The 25488-nt window shown below is 41.5% G+C and overlaps 1 protein-coding gene across 1 annotated transcript in view; it reads right to left on the reverse strand.

Annotated features, from left to right (window-relative positions):
- The window catches only part of PGBD5 (piggyBac transposable element derived 5), a 38050-nt gene extending 31566 nt beyond the window's left edge, over positions 1-6484 (reverse strand). Inside the window, exon 1 of the mRNA XM_008643299.2 lies at positions 6037-6484. Within this exon, the coding sequence (XP_008641521.1) occupies positions 6037-6450 (414 nt within the window). The 5' untranslated portion in view covers positions 6451-6484. The remainder of the gene's footprint in view (positions 1-6036) is intronic.
- Between the last annotated feature and the right edge of the window lie 19004 nt (positions 6485-25488).

The raw sequence follows: 25488 nt of genomic DNA on the forward strand, positions 1-25488 counted from the left end.
CTGCCTCCTATGACACAGTAAGGCCTGTCAGCCTTACATTTAGAAAGCAAATCTGAATATTTAAAACCTCTCTCCATCTTCCTTTTCTCCCTGCCCATGCTCAGCCCTGCCTTCCCCTAGTAACCAGAGCTTCCCCTCCTTTGTTCCCCTGTACTGAATGTAAATAATTTCTCTGTAAGTTCCTACTCAACTTCTGTGAAGAGGGAATAAAAATGTGAACAGACTAGGGCTGTTTGCTGCTGCTGCAAAGAAAAAATGTGGACAGGCAAGGAAAATGAACTGAAAACCCTGGAGCTTGTTCTTCCTGCTTCCTTCAGAGAGTGGGGGACAAGTGTTGTCACCCTTCCAAATGCAACCACTGCTTCAACAGCTGTAAAGAACTTTGCAAACGGGGCACTGTACGGGCCGTGCCTGCTGGTGGAACAGCTGATCCCCACCTTGTTTTCAAAGCAAGCAATTTGTTGCTCCTGGCACTGACATGGTGTTTTTAGGACAAAAGTTAGCCCTGGTGCTACTGGCCCACCCTATTAGTTTGTTCACCCTCCTGCATTCTCAGTCTCCTTGCTGTTCCTGTATCTCAAATCCATCTATTTGCCAAATCCTCATGCAAAGTGGTATTTCCTCCCTCCCTATTCCCCATTCTTGCTGTTGCTGCAATATACGCTTTTACAGGACTGAGCTTACTGCCTCCATGGCATATTCTTTCCTGCTTCTCATCTTCCTTGATAAAAATCTACTTTCAGGCTTAATTGACTCCTACACATATTCCTGGCCGCCTCTTCACAATCTTTTTCTCAGTCCCAAGTGCTGCCCTCTTCCTATTCTGACTTCCTTTGATGCAAGATAGCTTGTGGATTTCTTCATAGAAACCATCCCCATTCTTTTCTCTCGGGGTCTAAGAAGCTCCTCATCTAGTTGCTTTGCTCCCCCACTGCCATCACACTGCTTTCTCTTTTCCTCTTCTCTTCTCTTCTCTTCTCTTCTCTTCTCTTCTCTTCTCTTCTCTTCTCCTTTCCTTTCCTTTAATTTCCTTTTCCTTTTCTTTTCCTTTCCTTTTTCCTTATAGTAATCCTTATCCCTGCGACATCGACCTGCCAAATTTTCACTCTTTTTCACACACATTTGCTTTCCCCTCAACATGTATTTGCACTCCAAATGTTGCAGAGGCAGGACTCCAAGATGGGACTCTATCAACTGCTCCATCACACAATATCTTTCACTCACAGAACAAAACAGATAGCCACTGCCAGGAGTGCCTTTCTTTCTTCTCCATTTTAGATCATTTCCAATGCTTTTTCCATGCCAGAATTCCACCCATCCTGCTTTCACCAGAGCCCAAACAGGCTTGTAGACAAATCCCTGAATCACTATGTCTTTTGTACATGGAATTTCTGGACTCCATACACTTAGATAATGAATCAACTTATCCATGAGACATCTCCCCCTTAGATCCATGGCCATCCACAACACAGGCTGTCTCTTCAGCCTGTCTCCTGGAGAAGCTCCCTCAGCTTGCCTTGTCTCTGGCTTTTGGTGGGTACCACCCAGTTGCAGAGTCCCCGGGTAACTGCACCTTTATGCACACAGTCATTCCTCCAGCTCATGCTTCTGCCTCTTTGCTCCAAAGCTCCTCATGTCTAATATAAATTCTCTTGCTGGTGTCTGACATCTCTGCTTGCATATCTAGCTGTCAGTTCTGATTACATTACGCTGCATTTGAGAGCATCTCCCTTCTCTTAAGAAACCCTTAGTATCTCCTTTTTTGGTCATTGCAGACGTCCCTGTCCTCCTGCTGCAGATATCACTGGCTAGTGAATCTGAATGTCAGTCTTTACCTCCTACTTGCAAAATCTTCTCAGCTAGGCAATGCCTGCATTTTCCATGCTTTCTGAGTAAGAGCTCTAAAATGGCACTCATTTTAGAGTAACAACCCACCCACCCAGACAAGTTTACATCCAAAACCCACAACCATCCTGCAACAGTTTTACTTCTACTCAGCATAAGGCAATCTTGTCCTACAGACTACTGCTGGAAAGCCATTTTCCAAGTCTATCACACTGACCACATCACTTTACTTCTCTCTGATAGTTTTTCTCCACTATATCAGACAGATTCTTTCTCTTCTCATTTTCAAAGTCCTGATTGGCCTATCCACATTTTACAGATCCTCTTTGCCATCATTCAAAGGTTAACTCCGACCTCCAATGGAGCCATGATTCCACGCTCCTCTGCCCAATCAATCCTCTTAAAAACAAAAAGCCAGTACTTACAGCACTCCATTGCCATTAGGTAATTTAAAAATACCAATGAAGTTCCATCATTTTCTGTTGCCAAACTCTCCCTAAAATCTGGCTTCACCAAAGGATCAACTGGCCAAGAGTTACAGGACATCAGAAATTTACCTTGCTGCTCAATACTCTTATTGCTCCTCTGTCTGTCTTTCTCTTGCTTGATGTCTTATACTTGGCCAGTGTTCTCTCAATATTTATGTATTTGTGTCACACTCAAAGAAGCCCTAAGACAGAATGGTTCTGGTTTGGGACCAGCACCCTTAACTCCTAAAGAATAATTTTGAGAACAGGAAGTCTGAAATACAGAGGTAAAACACGACTAAGATCTTATAATTTGGAAATACCCTATATCAAATGAATATTTAATCATGAGGACACAAAAACAAGTTGACCAGCCTGTTTTTGTCCCTCTGTGTTTTCAAAGAGGCTGCCATCTAAAGCTGTGAGCTGGTTTGTAAGAGCTATGTTGAAACTGCCTAGCTGTACCCTACGATACCACCAAGAGTGAAACACAAACAAGTTGCCTAGTAATTGGCCAAAGTTTAACACTGTGCCCTTGGAGCAAGAGATTGGACTTACATCTGTCTTTTTGTCAGGGGGTTCACTCCTGCTGGAGATAAGAAGACAACTGTTCCCAGCTGACATTCCACTGGGCAGATGCAAAATTGTTTGGTTCCAAGACACCAAAGAGAAGGTACTTTAGAGGCAGAGGGAAGCAGAGAGTACCTGGAGTTATGCTCCTGACCTCTCCCACACCAGTCAGGGGCAGCCAGTCACAGCAATGCTGTCTAGTCACATCCTGCTGACAAGCATATAAATGCTCAGCAGGCACAGAAGGGTATTTGAGCAGTGATGTTATTTTCACTGAACTCCTCAGGTTTCTGGAATTCAGTGCATATCCTTGGCAGGTGAGTACCCTTGAATTTGTCGCTCTATACCTCCTGAGCGCAGGCAGGGCATCCTCCCTGCCTTCAGGCTTGCAGACAGTAGCACAGCTACAAAGCTAAGTAGCGAAGAAACAACACTGCTTCCAAGAACAGACCCAAACCTCCACCTCTTGTTGCTCAGGTAGAGGCAGTGCTTATTTACACAGATGATGCTGAGGAGGGATAAGATGCAGAGAATATTCCTGTCTTTTTTTTTTTACCGATCTAGGTCAGAACACCATTTTTTTAACTTCAGAAACTACAGCTAGCACTGCTGATACACAAAATGTTCTGGGCTTTCAAATCCTTCATAAGCTGGAGAGTAATTATTTCCTTTTGTTTGCTCAGTATATTTAGCAAAATAGTTATAATTCACTAGATTGTTTTCTCTGGTTTGGTATATTGGCATAGTTCTTTCTCCCTGTTTCCTTTCATAGCAACTGTGGTGTTATTTTTACAGGCAAATTTGGGCAGGGGGAGGGGTCACAGATGAGAAAAAAAACCCCTAAGTATTTTCTGACAGAAGTTCCACTTGAAGAATCTTTTCTAGCTCTCCAAAAAGAAAAGATCAGATCTATAAAAGAAATAACTGTAATGGCAGATGTACCGCCTGCTGGATGCAGATTGTCCCTGCTTGGTCCATAGGGGTGAATTAAATATGGCATCTTCCTAATCTGTGTTCTGTGAGTCCACACTGCCAGAGGAAGAAAGTCAGTAACGAGCCTACCCATAAGCCCAAACAGCCCTGCTGCATCCAACAGGAGCTGTGATTCAGCTGTTTGATGCCACTTACAAGAAGGGAGCATAAAGCTCATGGGTCAGCCACAAGCCACCCAGGTACCACAAGTCTCATGTTTAAGATACAGATGTACCTCAAGCAACAAATCCAGTTTGAACTTGGGATTTCAGGTATCCCTGACTACAGAAACCTGGCCCCCCCTTTCCAACTGGCTTTCACAGGCAGAACTTCCAAAAGCCCATCTAAATGGCTCTTTCCCCTCATCTTTTAATTTGTTTCTGTGCAACTGAGTTATTATTTTCAATTATTTCTGGTATTTTTCACTGGGCATTCTGGGTTTGATGTTTACTGCAGTCTGGACTCAAGACAATTTGCAGGGAGAGTTCTTTCCTCCTGTTTTGAGCAGATGGGGTCCTCATCTCTTGTGACAAGTAGTGTTCAGCCCTGACTGATGGCACTCAGGAGGATGTTACGCACAAGGCTCCTTTCAGGAGGAGGCCTGGAACAGTAGGCTACCAGAGGTACACTAAGGTATTTTTAACAACAGATTCAAAACCTTATTCTTTCTCACAGGGTTATTTTTGAAGCTGTATTTTAGTGCTTTTTGTTCCATGCAAAATCACTGAAACATGCCGCATAGAAATCACTGACGTAAACACTGACAAAGGAGCAGAGAAGTGGAAGGGGAGGGAAGAGAATTGGGCTGTGTCTACTTCTTCCCCCCTATTTTTTTTAAGTAGCATCCCCTTACCAAGCTCAGAATAAGAATGTGTTTTGCTTGTGAAGATTTAGATGTTTTGCCACTGCAAACAGGGTGCTGTGATTTTGTCAATTCAGTTCTCAAGCCTTGCTCAGGATGGAGAATGGGAGAAGGGATATACATGCAAATCAAATTTTATCCTTTAATGGACTTGCACTCAGAGTGTGTGCCACAGCACACCATTATAAGCATTCACATTAGACAGAGTGATCACATTTCTGAAGCCTTTATCTTCTGCCCATTGAACTCAGCAGCCATAAGGACTAGATTTCATACCTTAGTAAGAGCTCAGTCCCAACAATTTTGTGTTTCTCACTGCCTGTTTTGTCTTAATGGAAACACACTTTGCATGGCTTAGTGAGAACACTCCTCCCTTCTCCACCTTAACAGCTTTTTAGGCAGCTGTGTTCTCATGAGTTATATAGGTATGATTTTTATTGTCAATAAAATAGAAGAAACTGTAATCACTCGCCATTTATTTTAGGCACACTTCAATGGATGTGATGCATCTATGTCTTCATTAATTTTGTGCAGAAGGCAAAAATGTGATGCTTCAGAAGGGAAACAGGAAGAAAAAGAGGACTATGGGCACAACACCCTTTCCAAATGCCTAAGTGAAATATTTATATTCTGGAAACAGAGAATTGATTGAAAAGTTATGTCAAGTAGTAACATATTTCATGCTTACTCTTTTTTCTTTCCAGAGTTCTGAACACGACCAGTAGCAACAGCTTCAAAAGCAGATCATTTATTTTGAACAAAGTTTAAATAGAGTATGATGAATATTAAAAGATTTTCACCTGTACCCCTTTCCAGTTGTGAGGAAGCAGCTGTGTTACTGGACCATAAAACAAGCACCCATCGCTAAGGTCAGGGACAGTCACTCAGCAAACTCAACTCCTCCATTCAACTCAATCTGCAGTGGGAGCAGCTACTGGTCTTCCCTCCAGCCCAGCAGCACCAGCTCTGCCTTTTCTGCCCTTGCACAACCTGCAACCTCCCATCCTCAGGACAGCAAAACCTACTGGTGCCAGCCTCACTGAGAAGACTCCAGGTGTTTTTAGGCCACTAAAGCAAACAGCTCCAGCTCAGAGAGCACCATTTCCACTGAAACAGGCTTGGTGCCTGCACTGACAGACACTGATGAGCACTCGCACAGGACAGTGCTGCTTTCTCTCGTTTCATGGAGGCACCACAGCAGAGCTTCACACTGTGAAGCCCCAGCTCTTTCCCCAGGCAGCTGTGCTGTGCACTTTTTGTCACAGTGAGACAACCAGAGTGCACAGGTCAGATGTTCCCTGCCGACAGATTAATTCTTACCTGGGCTTGTGAAGGTCTGAAAGCAGAGTCAAAGCCATTCTGCAGAGAGTCCAGAAAAGGCTGAATTTTGTAGAGGCTATGCGTTGTCTGGCTCGAGCGGAAGGCCACAATGTGGAAGTACTTCAGAATCTTCTCAAACCGTGATTGTGTCATGATAAGTGCAATGCTCTTGTTGCTGTAGAAGCCACTGCTCCAGATGCTGAGAACAGACTCACAGTGGTGGATACTGGTTGATATCATGTAGCCTAAAAAGGCCTTCATTTCTGTCAAGGTGACGTCAATCCAGGCATCGTCACTACCAAACCTCTCCTGGTATTTCTTGGCATACATGTTGGTTTGGACCACCATATTCTTTAGTACATTGTCAGGGACAAAGAGCTGAAAAAAGTCCATGGCACTGGCAGTCAGGGGCATTTTTCGTGTTGGACCTAGGATAAAAGTGAGAAGGGAAGATAGGCACACTCCTGATCACCACAAGGCATGTCCAACACCAGAAATTAAAAGCATGATTAATTTTTCTAATGCAAATGATGGCACGTACCCACTGTCTGACAGACTTCATCAGGAAACTTCCCCTCCCTCCCCCATATTCTTCCTCCTATATGATACTATACACTCTGAAAAGTTTCTTCCTCTGCTCTGCACACTCATTAGTTTGCAGCATGCAGGCCTGTGAGACAAGCATGTATTTTATTTCTCCACTTACACATTATCTGCAACTTTTATCCTCAGCAGCTGTTTTGGCCTTTTTCTGGATTGTCTTTTATTTGTCCCTACGTGTGTCAAAGCAGTACCTCCCTCCAAACAGCCCAGAAGGACAGTGTGAGTCCTCCAAAGACAGTGCTGCCCTCATTCCAGATGACATGATTCCTAGGCTCTAGAACCTGATCCTACCATTTCTCTTGTACCTCTAATTCCTGCCTAGTTCATTGTCATAAATTCTATGACTTTCAAATCTGCCTCTGCTCCACACAGAATCACATACAGGTCATGTCTATGTGTTTTTGAGTTTTGTGTCTCTGCCACCACACTGGAGTTTTATCCTGCACTCTGACATCCCCAAGGAAGCACATTACCAGAACAAGTCACAGTTACCATGTGGCTAGTGTCACTGTCTCACGTCACAGGGAATATTTTTAGCACTACAATGCATGCAGTGGTCCTCTTCCTCCCATAATGTAATAAGCCTTGCAGTCCCATGCTGTCATTACTCTAGCATTTCACTCATCTTGCACCTTCTCTGCCAGTTTCAACTATTCCATAAGAGGAGGGCAAAAAAACCCCAGAAAGGAGGCTCTAAGGGCTCAGTGTTACAAGGTTAGCCAGTCAGACACCAGATTACATTAAGCCAAATTAGGAACGTCAAACCCGCAATAACAGGGATGCAGACACCAGTCTTTAGAGCCCCCTCTCCTCTAATCCCGCCCACAAACTAACCAAGCTCCATTCTAAAACTAGTAGTTTTCATGCTTGCACCTCGTGGTAGTGTTTTAGTCACCAGGTAAGGGCAGGGGACACTCTCTATTCTACAGAAGCAGTGAAAACCAATACCCTAAGGAGCAGCCTCTCCAAACCCAGCACACAGGGGAGCGCTTAAAAGCAGCTCTACACCCCTGTGATAAAGACTCTCACAAGTATAATCCCAAACCAAGAGTTGGATCCAAGAAACACTGCACCTTAGTCCAGCAGCCTTCAGCCTTGGGACTGTCTGAAACACTCTTCCTAATCAAAAGGAAACAGCACACAGCTTCTCATTTGGAGTTCTGCCTAACAAGAGCGAGTCTTTCTCGCACAACAAGGCTGCTTGGATCTCAGCTTCAGCTCTCCCAGCTAGATCAGAGCATGAGACTGACCATTCCACAACCAGGCTCTGCAAAGATCCACAACCATGTTGGTCATGTCGCATTCTCCAGGCCCCTGTATCTCAGTTCGCATTCCTAGTTACAGCAATAACTACAGCTTGCAGAAATTTTCCATGAAACAGAACTACAAGGAATTATGCAAATACTGTGGTTGGACTTGCTCTTAAGCCTTAAAGTTTGGGTGAACTCAAGCTACTGAAAGGACAGCAAAAATAGCATCAAGACTTTGAAACAGTAAACCTTCAGATTGCAAAGAATGCCAAAAACCCAAACAAAACTGGATTTTTTTATAAGTGCACTGGGAAAAAAACATCTATTTAAAGATTACTTTCCAGTTTTAATTTGTGAGATTGAGAAACTTTCAATTGAAAGCACATTCCTCTATTGTAAGGCCAGAGGAAAGAGCCCCACACAAACCATGTTTTGGTAAGGACAGAAGAGAAAATTTCAGTTTAAATGATAAAAGGTTTCCATTATCAAGTGGAAACTATGGGGCTAGAATAGATATATTTACTTAACCTTAACTGCTAGTGCAATAATAAAGCCATTTAACAAAAAGTTTACTTCTTTTGATCAGGAAGTTTATTTTTGCTAGAACTGGCTTGACTGTTACAGCTCACAAAAGATGGTCTACTCTACAGCAGGTATGGTTTTCTGATAACAACACATGGACAGAGTGTATTCCTAGTTATATATGAAATCTTGAGTAGCTATTGAACTCAACTCCAGTGCTCAGGCAACCTTCCAGGTAGCACACAGAGACAGTTTTTAAATTCTTGTCTTCAGAAGCAGAAGCTGGGAGTAGGGGTAATATTTTAAATCTTGTCTACAGCAAACAAGAATTCATAAAGCATTATGTCATACAAAGTGAAATAGGTTTGTCTTGAGACTTGTGGATATGGACAACAGGTACACACTGGACTCCATCGTTATGGAGGTGAGAGCAGTCAGAAGCACAAAAATATAATTTTGGTGCAATGAAATTTTCAGTATTTGCATAAGTTTACCTTGGTAAGTGATTATGGAAACCTGACAGGTATACTGGAATTGGCAATTCTTTCTTACCCAATAGTCCTCCTCCAGCCACAGAGAACCTGCTACCTCCTCTCCTTCCTGAAATAAATATGCAAGCTTTGTATCTCATTGGTCATACAGAACCCACACAGCTCTAAAAAAGCAAGCTGAATCACTTTCTGACTCAAACACCAACATAATTGTTGATTAAATAAAATTATGAAAGCTCCTGTATAATCTCATTGTCTTAAAAAACAGCCTTTATTAGCAAAGTGAGCACAACTGATTCATAATTTACTGATACACAATATAACAAGAGCAACATCGAATTTCAGTAGGAAAAGAACTGAATTCTTAACATGAATTGAGTTTTGCATAGTTAATGACCAGCCTAAAATATTTAAATATTACTTTCTAAGTACACAAATATATCCCATAGAGAGAGACAACTGTCTGCATAAGGAACTTAAATAGCTAATTTGTACTTTTTAAGGATTTTTACATTGACTTAAATGGCACTTACCCAGAAAATACTGATACGAAAAGTGTTCAGTGCTTCATACATACACTGTTTACCTTTCAAAGCTTTACTCACTCAGATGAAAGAATGGCTTTGCCCAGTTGTCCATTCTCAGAATGATTATACAATTAGGACTGGTATGTAAAATTCAGATTGTTCTCTCTCCTCTGCTATAGAGTGTTTGCATGGAGAATATATTTACTTTCACAGGGTTTTTTACTTTAAAAGCCAATCAGGGCTTCCAATACAAATTGCAGAGACAGAGCGCAAAAGCACTCTTGGAGTGTCCAAACATGCAGCCAGATCCAGTATTCCATGCACAGTCAGGACAGGGACAGAGCTCTACTGAGTGAAGTTCTGACTGGGCAGCACAGATGCCAGCAGCAGAACTTTGGGCTTGCTCTGAGTGACCTTGTAGGATGTGGAAAATAACAAACAACTTCCATTATGGTACAACATACACACACAAGCTCTTCTTCCTTCTCACCCTGTCTGCCAGAAAAAACTTGCATGTGCTCTCCACAGCAACCGCCTTGCAAGTCATTACTGCTGTTTTGACTAGTTGGTTCCATTTTCTATTTTGTACTCAGAGGGAATGTCTCCCACAGAGAGACATTTCCATTTGTAAGAATAGACGCAAAATAAATGAAAAAAACTAAGCAGGAACAGCCATTTGTGTGTCCGTACTGGGGATCCGATTGTGAAGCAGAGGCAAGAGGCTGACACGTCACCCTCAGGAGTGTGTGCATTGCAGAGCCCATTTTGGCTCAACTCGGCTCAGGGCAAACTGCAGCTGTCTCACTGGCTCTGATGGCTAGCAAGAGAGCAGGCTGCACACTCAACTTCTCAGCAAATATATCCACTGCAGAACACCCAGAAAGATTTAAGAAAAAGTTCAGGTGGAACTTCAGGCAGCCTCTGCATGTCCTCCTACAATCTCTGGTTTTCTCTCTTGGATGGATCCCCACCGGTCACATTCTTCCCCCTGCTTCATTCCCTTTCTAGTACTCCTCACTGAGCAACACATTAGGAAAAAAAAAGAACTCCAAGCAAATTAAATGCTTTTTCCTTACTTAACTGGTTTGCAGAATTAAGTAATTTGAGAGCATTTTTAACAGGTTCATGCATCCTTTCCCATTTTTTCTGTTCTGATCACCAACCTGTAATTTAGTAGCTCAGAGTTCACAGACTCAGAATGAAGTTTGAAACACAAACTAAGAATAAATTGGCAAAAGATTGAAAGTTTCAAAACATACTGTAACCTATCAGTGCTTACAATATAGCATCCAAATCTTAAGAAGGTCAGTCATTTTGGGCAGGATAAATCAGGTATGTAAGAAGAAAATGCAGTCAAAGAAAGTTCTTTTGCTCTGCGGTGCAAACGACTCTGTTCTCATTCAAAGTGCAATCGAGGTCCATGATAAAATATCCCATTACGCTGACAGGCCCAGGTGTCACCATATGCATGATAACCCAAATTATGTGGTTTGTAACCAAACCTTGTGCAGAGCCAATCATGGCTGACTTTGGAATTAATGCAACTTCATTAACAGTTTGGCAAACAGTACTCCCAAATCAGGAACAGGAGTGGTAGAAGTATCAGTTCAAGAATTTAGAAGTAATTTTATTGTCTTGAGGAGAAATCTAACAATTTATAGCCACCCATGAGAATAGCACATGAACTGTGTTATATACAGATACCTACCTACAAAAAATCAATCCAGAAACTACTTTTTTTGGCCGCTGGGAAGTACTTTCTCCTCCAACATATGGTACAGCCTTCAAAAACCAGGGTTTGAAAAGCCAATTAATTCCCTTTTCCTAAGTCTAAGCAGTTAGAGACTCTTATATTCCTGACAAGTTACCTTTGCAAAAGTGCACAACATGATTTTTGGGTCTTATTTAGAGAACATCAAAAAATGCTGACAAAAGCCTTTTGTCAGAAAATATACATCCATCAAAAAAATCATGATGTCTTCATGGAAGGTGTCAATTCATAAAATATGAAAGACAGTTAAAACAATTTCTCACCTTTTTCAATGTGTAGAGAGCAATACAAAGAGATTTTTAAAAAGGCAAGGAAACAAAAAATGATGTTTTAATATTTCCCAAGTGAGATTTTTCAGAATTTCTGTTTACACTAAGTTTCCTCATGTAACCTCTGGAAGCATTGGAGCTTATCTGGCTTGCCAGAATATCCGTTTTCATTTCAGCTCTATTCTTAATGGCCTGGAAATGTACATCAGACCATCCTCAAACCATAGCGAGTTTGACGGCCTTACGACAAGCCTGTCAAGACAGCTTGAACTAAGTTCACGTACCACTTCTTTTCTGAAGTTTATTTCAGAGACCGCTCTCCTGTAGGAATTGGGCAGCAAATATCCAGGTCTTTAGGATATTATGCTGCATGTTTTTATTCATCTTCATTAGAAAAAGCTACCAAAGCCTCAGTGACAGGCATCCTTTGCTAAGCCAAAGGCATCATCCTAATTTATACCAGCTGTGGTTCTGACCAGTATTTTGGGCAAGTAGATGTCTGCATCTGTTATTTTGGTAAACAAATCTTAGTTTCCTTTAATGACTGCCTTGCAGAAGAATTCAACATAAATGATGAAAACATGATCCATACTGTGGCATTGCTTGGAGCTGAGAGCCAGCCTAGGAGGAGGCAGTTAAAAAAAGCCAACAACTCCCAAGCAGACACTCTTGGTTTAGAAAGAAGAAACTGGACACAGTCCTTCCAAAGATGGTCTCTTCTTAGACTATAAGGGCTTGCTCTCAGCAGTCCAGGCTTCTGGGTAAGTTTTTGCAAGGTCACCTTCACAGAAACTTACTTTATACCCTTGCACAGGCACTAAGTGGCCGTACTCCTGCTCTACATTTAGTTTCAGTAAGTTTATTCCAAGCTATTTAGCAAAGATTTGACTGCACTCTTCCAACCTTATAAATAAGCCTTTGACAATGCCTCCACGCCTGCACATAATAACCGTAGTCAAAAAATTGTTCCAAACAGCTTCAGTGAAAGGCCACTTTCTCTTCCCTCCCCGGCATTAAAAAGGATTGTTTTCTTCAGAGAGTCAGCAATAAAGCGATCCACAGACTGCAGTCTGACTTCTATCCATAGAGAGCATTAAGAACTGTGTCTAGAAGCAATCCAAGGACAAATGAAAGTGGACTGAAAACCAGCACAGAGCTGCTCCATGCTGACTCTGGTCCTAAGAGTCCCTGGCCTCCACAGCAAGCAGCACTGAGTTAATGATAAATTAAATAAAGAACTTATTTAGTAAATAAAATAGTAAAATTTAAATTAACCAGTAAAATTAATGAAGTATTTAGCAAACTAAGGAAATTCCTGCAATTTAGCTTGTTTCCATGCTGTGTACTGGATCCAGACTCTCATTCAGTTTTTTTAAGTATTATAGCAAAACCCTTGAGCATTAAGTGTAGCAGGGCAAGCTGGCATAGGTCAGGGACAAGTAATGCACCTGTTTCACCAAACACAAGACAGTCTCCTCCCCTGATGTGATGGTGACTGACCTTGCAAAGACCGGGGTGATAACCAAGGCACCCTGTCCATTCCTCCTTCATACTGTGTGCTGGCAGTTCAGCCTGGAAAAGGTGAAGAACTTCAGTGGGGCATCGAGACTGGGATACCAAGAGTAAATAATTTTGACTGTCACTCAGTAAATTACCTTGTGTGATAAGACAGTGTAGAAGAACAATTAAATTTCGGGGCATTTTCAAGAGACCAATCGTGCAGGTCTTACACCTTTCCCATTGACTAAATGTATGTTGTACCACCAACAGCACTGGTCTGAAAATGAGAACATGCCAGACATGTTGTGGCAGTCTTCCATGGAAGTGTGCCTTGCTGTAGATTTAAGCCATGGCAAAAAATTGTTTAATTAAGAGAGTATTTCTTTGTGTTTGCCACCATGTTTTAAAGCTACAAAGTTTTCAAGCTGTGACAAGTACAAAGAATAAAAAGCCCACTGCAGCTGATGTTGACACCTTTAATTATACACTTAATTTCTGTGGTGAGATCTTGCAACCTGCCAATCACCATTTTCCCAACACCCAACAGAACCTTCCAAAACACTGGTACAAGGTCTTATGGTTAAAATAATTTCCAAAAGCCAAAGACCTTAAAGCAGAAGAGTCAATGCTGAAGCAGTACCATATTGTGTCAGTTTACATAATTCTTTGCACATTATTTAGCTGTGGGACTGCATATACTCCTCCTCAGGGGAATTCATGCTGCAGCAGCTTCCATGGCAATAGTCCATTGCACTCTTTTGCCACTGTAGTTTTCTATTAGCATTTTACTGCACTGCTCCTGGCAGCCCAGATGACACTGGGCATATCTAGCAGATTAGAGACAACCATCGATATGCTGACTTCATACACTATCTGTAATACAGCTGTTAGTAGATCACATAGTAGCTACACATCTGTCTGTAGGCACAGCTGTGCACATTTATGAAATAACTGTACAAAGCAGCATGGATAGTTTTATGTCAGCACAACTTCCATTACCAGCAGGGTGACCTACATAACTCTATCCCAAAAGACTGCTTTGGGATGGTTCCATGGGGGGACCCCTCCTCTGCACAGGCAACTCTTGCAGGTGCAATCCCACCACCCCATCTTTCTGTCCCAGGCTCCTGGTCTGCTCTAGTGCACACTGTTCACAAATACCACTACCTACATGCAACTTGCTCCTTTCCAGAAATTTGAAATAAAAATCCACCTGTATAAGCATCAGCAATATTGGATGTGAGAACCCTGCCTTGAAAGGTAGGGCTTTTGTGTTTGAAGGAGGAAAAAACAGCCTGTTATGTTTTCCAAGCAAACCATCAGAATATTTACTTTATCTTTTGTAAATAGAACTCAATAAGCAAATGACCCAACTAATGAGATGCTGAAAGCCTTCACATCAACTCCTGCCATTTACACACAACACACACAAGCCATTTAAAAATGAACCTCCAGGTTTTGAGCAAGTCTCACAAAGAAATGGCTTTCAGGTTTGTTCAAATATTAGTTATTAAAAAAAAAAAAAGGGAAAAAAAAGAATAAAAAAAAGAATATAGCAACCAGAAATCCAGACAGTTCACTAAAGCATTAGAGATAACCTTATCACATGCTAACATTAATTTCAGTACAGAACTTCCTAATGATTCATCTCCATCCCACATGAGCTAAGGTAGCTACAGTACTGGTCTCTGCAATTGCTTCCCAGCAGCAACAGGCTCTTCCTGGAGAAGACAGAGAGTAGTTGTTACGGTAAGCACATAGTCCCCAAAGTATTCAGTGCTACTTCTCACAAACAGAAGTAAGCACCTACTGCAGCACCCACTTGGGAGAGGGTGATGAGCAGGGTGATGCTGCAGCTCTGCTAGAAGAGCTCAAAAACTGGAATCTGCCAAAGAGGCTGGTAACAGGAGCTGCAGGGGGACAATACTCAGGCTTTTTCAAACCTGTTTTAGGTTGTACCAGCCTCCCTTGGATTTTACTGCTCTCTGTAGAAAAGTGTGCACTTGCATTTGTAGGTGAGTTTCATCAACTGCCCAGTAAGAAAAGTTTTCTCTACTGTCATCACCGCAGACTAGGAGGCAAAGGAGCTCTCATCACTCCATATTGCATCTGCACTTACACACCTGCTTTTAAACTTGTAATTCCCTCACTTTATATTCTCCATGTTCCTCCCCAATACCCTTAAAAATCTTGGGTCAAGCCACATGTTCTCTGCTGGTGCATTACGCTTAGAGGCAGATGAAAGTCTTAATGTTTTCTTAGGACACCTAAGATGCAAAGTGGAGGTCATGTATTTTCAATCCTTACTAGGGTCAGGACTCCTTTACACATGCACAGTATCACTTTGTGTGCTTTTTGTTTCTTTTTGCTCTTCTAGTCCTGCCCCTGTTGTTAGACTGGTTTTTTCCATCCTTGTTCTGCCTGCCCTAAGAAGTGACCAGTGCTGCAGGCTGTCTGAACATCTCAACTCAAAACAGGCAAGCAGCTGGAAAGTTCAATAAATGACTTCTATACACCATGTACATCAACATCCCTAATCCTCTTACCACATGCAGGATACATGACACACTCCACAGCATTGCAAGTACTTAGGCTTCCTAATAACTCTTATAAACCCACAACTTGCCAGTTTTAAGAAGTCAGTACACTTCTTCAACAATCAAGAGTGGAAAAAAAAAGACAGTCACTTGTGAAAAATATGGGATTTATTACTTGTACTGCCTGTGTTAACTTCAGGGTGACACAAATATATTTACAAGCCACTGTACCCCAGGGGAAAGTTTTCAGGGAGTTGCATCTGCAGAGAGCAAGCCAGAAACACAGCTCGGAGCTAAACAGTGCATAAAGTCCGAGTGGGATCCTCAGTGGCACAGCACCGCTCACCCTCAGCAGCAGTCCCTCAGCAACACAGCACCACTCCCGCAACCTCTGCTCAGCTCCTGCGCGCAGCCTGCGGAACTGCTTGGCTCCGGGCAGCCAGCTCCCACCACAGCCCACGCCGTGCTGTGCGGAGCAGGAACCAACCCACGGAACTAGGTTTGCAGAGAAAAGCATTGTGTACTTTTCCCCCACAGCCTTTCAGGCGAGATGCTTTGTCACTCTGGAGCCAGTGTCCACCTCTTCAAACACAGGCTTAGTGTGCTGTATTTTGAGATCAGGCAGAGAAAAGACGGGAGGTCACCAGAGAGGCATTGCTTCCTAGTAGCCACCCAGAACACCAGATCACAGCTACACTTAGAGGTCAACTTGTCCAGGCTTCTTGGGGACTGCCAACATACGAACCAGTAAAAGCTGAAAGATCTCATAAGAATGAATCACTCTAAGAACATACTTTAGATTATAAAAGGAGAAAGTAGCTTGTATTTCTCATGATGGACCTAGCAGCAACAGAGATTTCAAACAGCAGAGATTGCCAAAGAAGTTCATGGCGTGTTCACATTAAAAAAAAAAAAAAAGGTTGTTGGTGATGAAATCTGGGTCATACTAAGTAGTGGAGTGGAAGACAAAGCAAATAAATCTCTCTGGTATAAAAAATCCCACACTCAAACACCAGTTTTTTGAATCTGCAGGTATAATGATACAGGATGCACCTGCAGGGTAAATTTAAATTAGGAACACGGGAATAACTACTGCAAAGCGTGTCCTTCTGTTTGCAAAGTGTCAAGCACTTCACATTACGGATTTCTACAGAAGCTTCTGGGCATTATCATAACAGAAGTAACAGCTTCCCACTCTGTAACCACAGATTAGGACATTTATAGCTGGAAACCTCAGTGACTGGAGCTTCACATTTGCTAGCTATAGCCTTCTTCTTATAGAAGCATGCAGTCTTCACAGCAGGGTTCAGAACAGATCTTTAGATGACTATACCAGAGCAAAATCCTTCACAATTTGAAAAAATCTGCCTGGAACAAAAGCCAATGACCAATCAGAGCCCCTAGGCAAAGTCAATTTGCATGCTTAAGGTAAAGTTTTACTAACCTAGTAATATGGAAGTTTCCATTATGTTTTTTTTTTCTGTGTAAACCCTAGCCCCATGTCCTGTCCTGCATGCTCTTATGTACTTTCAGACTAATTTTCTTAAAGTGAAAATATGTAAGCTGCTGTTTTCATATCAGGCTGGCTTACAATTTAATATGATGGAGTGTATTTACTTGGTGACAAGTAACCGGAAAAGTTTTCATTTAAAGAAGGGCTTGTGGCTTTTGACTGCTGCTCAGAGAGAAGTGGTACTTCCCTTCCAAACTGTCTGCCCATCAAGCTATAGCAATTATTTCCTGAATTCAGGAACTGAAAGTCAGCCTCCCTGAATATTTGACTCTGTGACTGATACGCTCTACTATCTCCAGCTAACCATATCATCAGTTTTTCTGGTGTATCATGTCTCAGGCTGTCACTAGGACCTATGGCCTGCTCTCCTTTGCTCCATTCTGCAAATTCTCAGCCTTCCCCAACTGCTCACTCTTATCTGACCTCAACCTTCCCTAGGGTCCACTTTTCTGCTACTTTCCCCACCCTTCCTCCTGCATATTTGAGACAGTGTCATACCTCAGTTTCCCATTCCACTGGCAATTCACTGAAGTGATGAGATGAGGCATATGTTAGTATGAATTTTTCAAGTCTACAACTGCTGTTTCCAAGGTCACATGTTCTGAGACAAGGAATAGCTGTCAGATAGCACAAGCAGCTGGGCCAGCACTGGTTAGCAGTGTGTCCATCTGTATGGTATTCAGCTGTAAGTCACAGAATAAAGATCTGCACCTATGCTTGGCCAGCCTGTGGCTGTTCAAAAAGCAAAATTAGATGTTCCAACCCCCTCTGGGTCCTGTTCCACTTCTCTCCCTTGCTCCCAAGCACTGACTCATGTGAATTAACACAGTATTGGCATCTACAGTCACACTTTCTCCTTTTGTCAAGGAATACCTAATTAGCAGGTAAATACAGATCAAATGCCATAACCACTGGGGAGGGAGGTCTGCTGCTCTTCTCTTTCATTTTGAAGACAGTGTAATGTTACATGAAAGTGTTGGAACTTGTATTCCCTGCTCTTTTCGTACAATCTACAGGTATGAGCATGCCACACCTACACCTTCCTCAATCATTATCAGCATAATGGAAGAGGCATTCAAAATCTTAAAGTATGGATTCAAATCTATGGGCTTAAAATCAAAACACCAGTAAGGAGACATACACATTTCTGTAAGTGTGCAAAAGGCAGAAATGAAATCTTCCATACAGCCCAGTCAGCCAAGCCATCAAAATCAACTGAATTACACAGCAGATGTGTAACAATTCACATAGAGCTGCTCTTACAAGTTGCTTTCTTGCCTTGGACACTCCCCATTGGCAAGGAAGTGCCCAACGTATGTGTGAGGTACACTGGTGTTTATCCAGTACCACAACGTTTTCTACAAGGAAAATTCAATTCTCTAGATGTCTTACAGTCTCCACTTACATAACAACTGAGAGTTATTTAAGCAAGTCACTGTTCTCACAAGGCAAAATTCTTTTTCCTTTCATTGTTACTGACATCCAAGCATCTCTGCCTCTTTACCATCGTGTTTTATAGAAAGCTGAGATCTTCCTTCATGCCCTTACTGAGATGATGCCTCAGCCAGAGTTCATCCATCAGAAATCCTAGTGTCAACTTGCTTTCTGGGAGAAATCAGCACATGGTGCTGCTCCAGTCAGGGTAACAGCATTGCAGCTCCAGTATCAAGTATGCTTATCTGTTTCCAAAACTTCTTTCATTTTCTGATTTGGTTTTTAAGCACTCTTTGAGTATGGAATCCCCCACGGAAAGGGGTATCTGAGAGCCTCCAGTTTTCACTGCTGTCTTGCACTGCTCTCTTGGCTCTGTGAGCAGAAAAAGTAAGGCAAATATAGAAGAACATACATCTCCACAGGGAGCCTCCCACTTCCTATGCTTTCTGGACCTAACTGCTAAAGCTGGTTTTACATTATAGATGGATTTGCTCCTTTACATGGCCCTTCCAGTTCCTCAGCCATTTGTTGCTATGTTCACAGAGCTCTCATTTAAACAACATTTATTTCCATTCATTCTTTATGTTGGCTGCCTCATAAAATAAAATTAAGAAAAGTAAAAGACCTACTGTGAAACTCCATCAGCTTCTTCCATCATCGTTGATGGAGCTCCTTTCCTGCTCACTGTGAATGGCCCTGAATAGGTAGCAGTCTACCTTCCATATCAAGAATTTATTACATGCCGCCCTTAAGGTCCAAATTCTACTAGGTCTGAAATGCTATAACCCCCATTGATGTTTTGCTGGGAGGGGCGTGGGGAAGCCTTCAGATTATTACTCTGGTGTGATCAAAACCCCGAGCCTACTAGGCAAATCAGAGTGTTATTTATTTGGGGAGGAGAGAGAATACAGAGAAAGCAGGTGAACATACGGCTTTTCATCACAGCTACATCTGGGTCTGGTAGCATCCCTGGCAGGGAGATTCAAACCACTTTACAAAAATTCTCTTTCTGGGCCTGGACTGAAGCAGTTTGGCTGGACACAAATGACCACAGTCCTCCTTGCCGAGATCCAGGCACCATCTGCTTGGTCATACATGAACTTACCACAGCGCTTTCCAACATGGGGTGCTGCACAAGACAATCTACTGGGGTGCTGGAAGAAAACATTTTTCTGTATTGTTAACAAAGTAAAAAAATTAAATAGTGTTAGTTTTGTCTTTATCTCATCCTGGTTTTAATTATGGTTTTGTGTATGCTTTATAATGTACATAGTATATTAGTACAGAAGTGCAAGTATATAATCTATAAATAAATATACATGGATTGAGATTTTCTGTTGAAAAAGCTTCTACTGATAGGGGTGAATGATCAAAAATGATTGGGGAACACTGCCCTCGAGTTCTCCAGTAACTGCATTCAGGACTAAAGCAGCCTAGCAGATACAGTTCACGTTCTCTTTAGCAGAGAGCTGAATGTGTGCTCAAATCCTATAAACTTCAGCAGATCTACTCGTAGGTTTTATACCAATATAAAAAGGAGTCATTTCCCTTTGTCCTCCTAGAAAACTGTCTTCTTGTAAGAACAGGGGAGTGGTGGTATCAGTGAGAGGTCCTTCAGCATTGGTATAACACTTTTCATGCCACTAAAGAAATACATCTCATTCAAGTCATATGTCATGTATCATTAAAGTAGTACCACCTATGTACATGCTTACATGCATTTCTGGATTCAAAGAATAATGCCCTATATTTACATCCCTTGACACTTCCCTTTGAATTTCAATTTGTGTCACTCACAAATCAAAAGGACGTGTAAGAGCCTTGTGTTTTTCTCTAGCAGAAATAGGTTTCCAGAGCAGACACTCATTTTGCAGTCAGCCACGCAAATTATTAATCCTGAAAGCAAGACTGAGGTTGCAATATGTGCAGCGGTAGGAAAAAAGGGGAATGTCTTTTGACTGAAAATTCTCTGCAGTCTATCCTGCAGCCCCTCTGTCCTCCCTCCTAGGCCTCATGACCGCTACAGATTTTGGTCACTCTTCGCAAACCTTAGCAAGCAAATTGGAAACCATGTTCTTCAGGAAGCATGGATTTTTCCTTTTGATCAGGGGATTTCATGTTGTTCCTACCACTCAGAGCTGATACCAAACTTTCTGTTGTTGTCAGGATATGAAGCAAACAGGTTGTACTTTCAATAAACTTCAAAAGGGATCTCTTTTAAGAAATTTTCGAGGCTACAGTTTGACAACAGTAACCTCTTCTAGGGTCTTTTCAGCTCCAGCCCAGCAGAAAGCATTTGAGGCAGATACTTAACCTTAAGCTACAGTGACTAAATTATTCTTAGGTATCACTGCAACACTACACTGATGTGCATGTTTTTGAAGTGAGATTAAACATATTTCTTCTAGCCTAGGAATGCTCCAAACAAATGACTTAGTGGTAAAAGTATTACAATATCAAGTGACACAGTCCATAATAAAACACAGAAATAACTGCAAAACAGTAAGTATTGGCAAGTATAGTACACAGTCCTTGAAGACACAGCAAATGAGGTGCTTAAAACTCTGCTTAGAAAAAAATCTTTGTTTTTTTACTTCAGTTTAAAAGCTTGCTTCCTTTCTCCTCCCTCTTCTAAATTACAAACAAGGCAACTAACAATGACTCTCTACAGCAGTAGTCAGAGAAAGCAAAACTTAAAAGAAATCTTTGTGTCTCCTTTCTTTAGGAAGCATTTAAGCTCCACGAGCATGCAGAACATTGAGTTCAGCTAGTCTCAAAGACGAAAAGAAAAGCAATAGCTACACCAAAACTGTTTATAAAAACCATAATATTTTGCTTTCTTTATAGAAATTATTGCTTGATTTTGGTCACATCCTCCTGCCTCTAGAAACAATGTCTGGCAGACGAGGGACTACAGGGTACACTTCGCAAAGTGAGGGAAGAACCAGACAGGAGACGCAATTCCCACTCCTGCCAATACAGGTGAGGGAGAAGGGAGACTATTCCTTAAATCCTTGCTATAAAGAATTGGGCCTGTTACTCAGTGCATTAGCCTGTAGAACTGCACTGGTCTCTTCTGTTAGGCAGCAGGAGCACAGATGCATTCAAAACTCAGACAAAATAAAACGCTAATTCAAAACTCCATGCGGGGGCAGTTGACACTCCTGAAGTGCAACCTTCATCCAAAAAGATTGAATAATCATGGGATAACCAAACCCATAAATAAACATCACTATTAGATCTGAACTCAAATTTTGTTGAGCTGCATACAGCATTCCTCCGAGCTTTTTAATGCTACGTTTGATGTTGTGGTGGGTGTGACAGTTCACATTTTGTATCTCCCACAAAGGCAGATCTGGAACATCAGCTACACCAGGCTGGGTGAGCAATGTGGTCAGGAGCACCTGGCCATAATTTTGGTATGTTCGAAGTACCAGCTGTTACCTTTATGATACACTGTGTGAGGCAAGAACAGGCAGAGACTTGTTTCATATGACCTCACTTCTCAACACCAACCTGCTTTTTCATCACAGGAGATGCTGTTGGAGCCTACAGGCTCTTCTCACTGCAAATGTGCTGTACAATAAGGATTGTACTCAAGCAAGCCATCTTTCAGCAAGGGGAATTCAAAAGGCTGTCATCCTATCAGCTATCTTCCCGTAAGTTAGGTGAGAATTCGGTATCTGGAAGACCTTTACCTTCTCCTCCCACAAGAATGGACTTGGGCACATGGGGCAGAGCAAAATCACACAAAGCCTGACTTACTAAGAAGCAAAATTTGATGAACTCTCGCCCCTGACTACCTACAATTTTAATAGGAACAATGGAGCCATGGCATCCAGCAGAGCCCAGAGAATAAAAAAAAAGGAAGTTTCATAATGACTAAGAACAAGATGTTAAAATGTGAAGTATTGGAATATTAAGATATAAGAGTAACGTCATTTTTATGACAGGAGAAGATTCTAGGAAGCAAAATACAATTAGAGAAACTAAATGCTGTAGCACAGAAGGGCAGGTTAGAAAGAGGTTATAGTACAGATTAAAAGGATTCAGTAGAAACTGAAAGCTTGAAAGTAAAGTTTTGAGCAGCTTTTGTTATACTTATTTCTTGTTCCTTTTCTGATTAAAGTATTGTGCTGAAGGAGTCTCCCTTTAGCTGCCCATTTCAGCTTAAAAAAAAAAAGAATTCCACTGCCCTTTTATCTTAGGAAGAAAGCTGACCTTCGAACAATTGGCAGTGCGCTGCTCTATGTCAAGCTGCTCCAGGTCAATACTCAGACCCCTCCCTTCCGAGTCAACCTTTCAGCAAAAGACCTGAAGAAAAGGCACGGGTTTTATTTTAACACCTCGCTCACTCTACTGCAATATATGTCCATAAAATGCTATCAAGCATTTCTGCTTCATCATATGATACAAATGGCTGCTTTTAGAAAAAAACTGATGCTCACTTGCTCACTTAGCTTCTTTTATTGATTCAGGGAGAGATAGCCAGCAGCCAAAAAAAAAAAAAAAAAAAAAAGACAAAAAAAAAAAAAAAAAAAAAAAGTGAAAAGAGAGTTGCAAACTGGTACAATCTCAACAACAGCATTAACAGTGTCAAGTCCATTTCATACTTCTAGAACCATTTTATATTCAATTGGTACTTTGATGGTACTGATTCAAAAATATCCATAGCTGAATACTTTACACCCACCATCTGTCCCAGAAAGCAGTTAGGTGCCTGCACTACTATTTGAACTTAACATCCTTCAATGTATTTTGAATTTACCTGAGTCTAGTGGGATTATCGGTTCTGATACTGCTGGCTGTACTCACACCCACAGAAGTGTGTGTACTCACACTTAACCCAAAACAGCCATGTCTTGTATAGAAAGATCGAAAATGCTCTTCAGTAAAATAAAAGGGGGATGAAGGGGAAGAAGGAGGAAGTGAAGCCAGAGCAATTTTCATGACACAGAGATTCATGACAACCTAGGCATGTTTCAGCTATTAGGGCAAGGATTTTGGCTTCATTCTCAAGGCAATTAATGAGGTTTATAGCAGAGTAAGTTTCAAGAGTCTGAGGACAGGACACCAGAAACTGCAATACCTGTGACAAAGACAAAAAATTTTGAATCTTGCCATTTAGTATATATTTTTGTTTCTAATCTTCAAATACTCAAATAGAAGCCCCATAGGAAGAACCTAAGTGAATCCAAGTTCAAGGTAAGATGTTAAGCTGGGAAAACAAAGACTGCCAAAAAGAAGTAAGAGCCTTGGCGACTTTAGCTTGTTGCTCTGATCCCAATACTCATTAAACACTGAATAGATTTTGAAGGAAAGACTAATTAAAGACATCAAGACAAATGCAGACATTTGTATCATAGACAGGTCACCTTAAAATCATTTTCAGTGGGTAAGCTTCTAAGATGTTACTTACAGGAAAGTTGAATTTATCTGTTCTGTTTCAAGCTAGATACTTGTTAATTGGCAGCAGCACAGATAAGTAAGAGTATTAATGTGTCCTCCTTACCCAGATCCTTGACTGAGAAAGAAATTGTCTGGATGAAGGGAGGTGACTTTGGGAAAGACATTATTTTGTTTTTTACCAGGACATGGAACTAGAACCAATTTTATGCTCAAAACACTATCAGAAAATACTGGGCTGATCATCCCACTAGATAGTATCTGAATTTATTGGCCAAAATAAATCTCAAAAACCCATATTGAAAGTTTTTTCTCTAATTATCAGACACAATCTCTTATTCTGCAGAAAAGTGATACACAACTGACTTCTAGAACAGTCATTTTTTGGGTAGCATAAAGCAGGTTATCTTTAGTGGAGATAGTGATGCATTAGTACCGTTGAACAAGGAACTGTAAGACCTTACTTGGACACCTGTGCAATCTGTCAACAAAGAGTTGATCCTACACTGGAAAAGGCAGAGAACTACTACTAGAAGTAGGGGTGTATTCTTGCAAGGAAAGATTGTGAAGAAATATGACACTTTCTTATTTTTAGCCTAGGCAGAAAAAAAAGACAGAAAAAGAAAAAAGAGGGAAAAAAGAGCAAGAGAAAAAAACACAAGAAAACTAAACAGCAAATCTCTTTAAATATACTTGAGGTAAATATCAGGAAAAAAGAAAACCTAAGTGCCAAAAAGTAGTCTTTGAAGATGAAACAATATTGCAATGCTCACAAAAAAAGTGAAAAAACAACCTTCTGATACCCAGTCCACAAACTGAAAAATCATGGAGTAGACATTCTGTTGTTCTTTCTTGCCAGGACACTTGTTACATGATTATCAGTTATTGCAAGTGTCTGCACTATGACTTAGCTGGGCCTCTTCCAGACCTGCGCTCATCTTCCTCCATGTATCCATCCTTAACACCTACAGAGCATTGTGTTGGGATTCAGTTGCAAGGAAGCTCTTTATACCTCAAAAAGTGTCATGAACAAAGGCAAGTACAAACCCAGGCACCACTGGATGATGCACTGCCTCCAGAGTGTAGCACCACTAATCTCACAAGTATTTGGGTAGTGTCATATCAGATGTCCCTAACATAAGCAGATTAGTGCTTTGAACATAAAGGAGTCTCAGAGTAAGTCATTTGAGTAGAGATACAAGATTCATGGACACAACTCATTACCATAGAAGTGAGTGTGGAAACAACACCCTAAGTAACCATCAAGTGTGCCTGGGCCACTTTCCGGGACGAAGGGAAGGAGGGAGTTTCACCTTAACAGATCAGGCAGCCTTCTAAGAGCACACAGCTCTTTCCCACAAGCTGCACAGCCTTCTCCCTGCTCCAAAAGTTGACATGGGAGATGAAAGTAGCAAGTCCTTTGCATAACACTCCAACATTTAACTTGCCACTAAGCAGCTTGCTACTTTATCTTAACCAATCTAAAACAAAGGAAAAGAGTGCTGGAAGGAACCTCAGGAAGTCCTTCAGTCCAAGGCCTCTATCCCCATTCAGCACACATACTGGGTGTCAGTCTGTTACAACAGATGTAACAGGTTAATGACACTTGTTCTTAGGTTTTCAGTGACA

Source organism: Corvus brachyrhynchos, unplaced genomic scaffold, assembly GCF_000691975.1.
Source record: "Corvus brachyrhynchos isolate BGI_N302 unplaced genomic scaffold, ASM69197v1 scaffold70, whole genome shotgun sequence".
NCBI lineage: Eukaryota > Metazoa > Chordata > Aves > Passeriformes > Corvidae > Corvus > Corvus brachyrhynchos.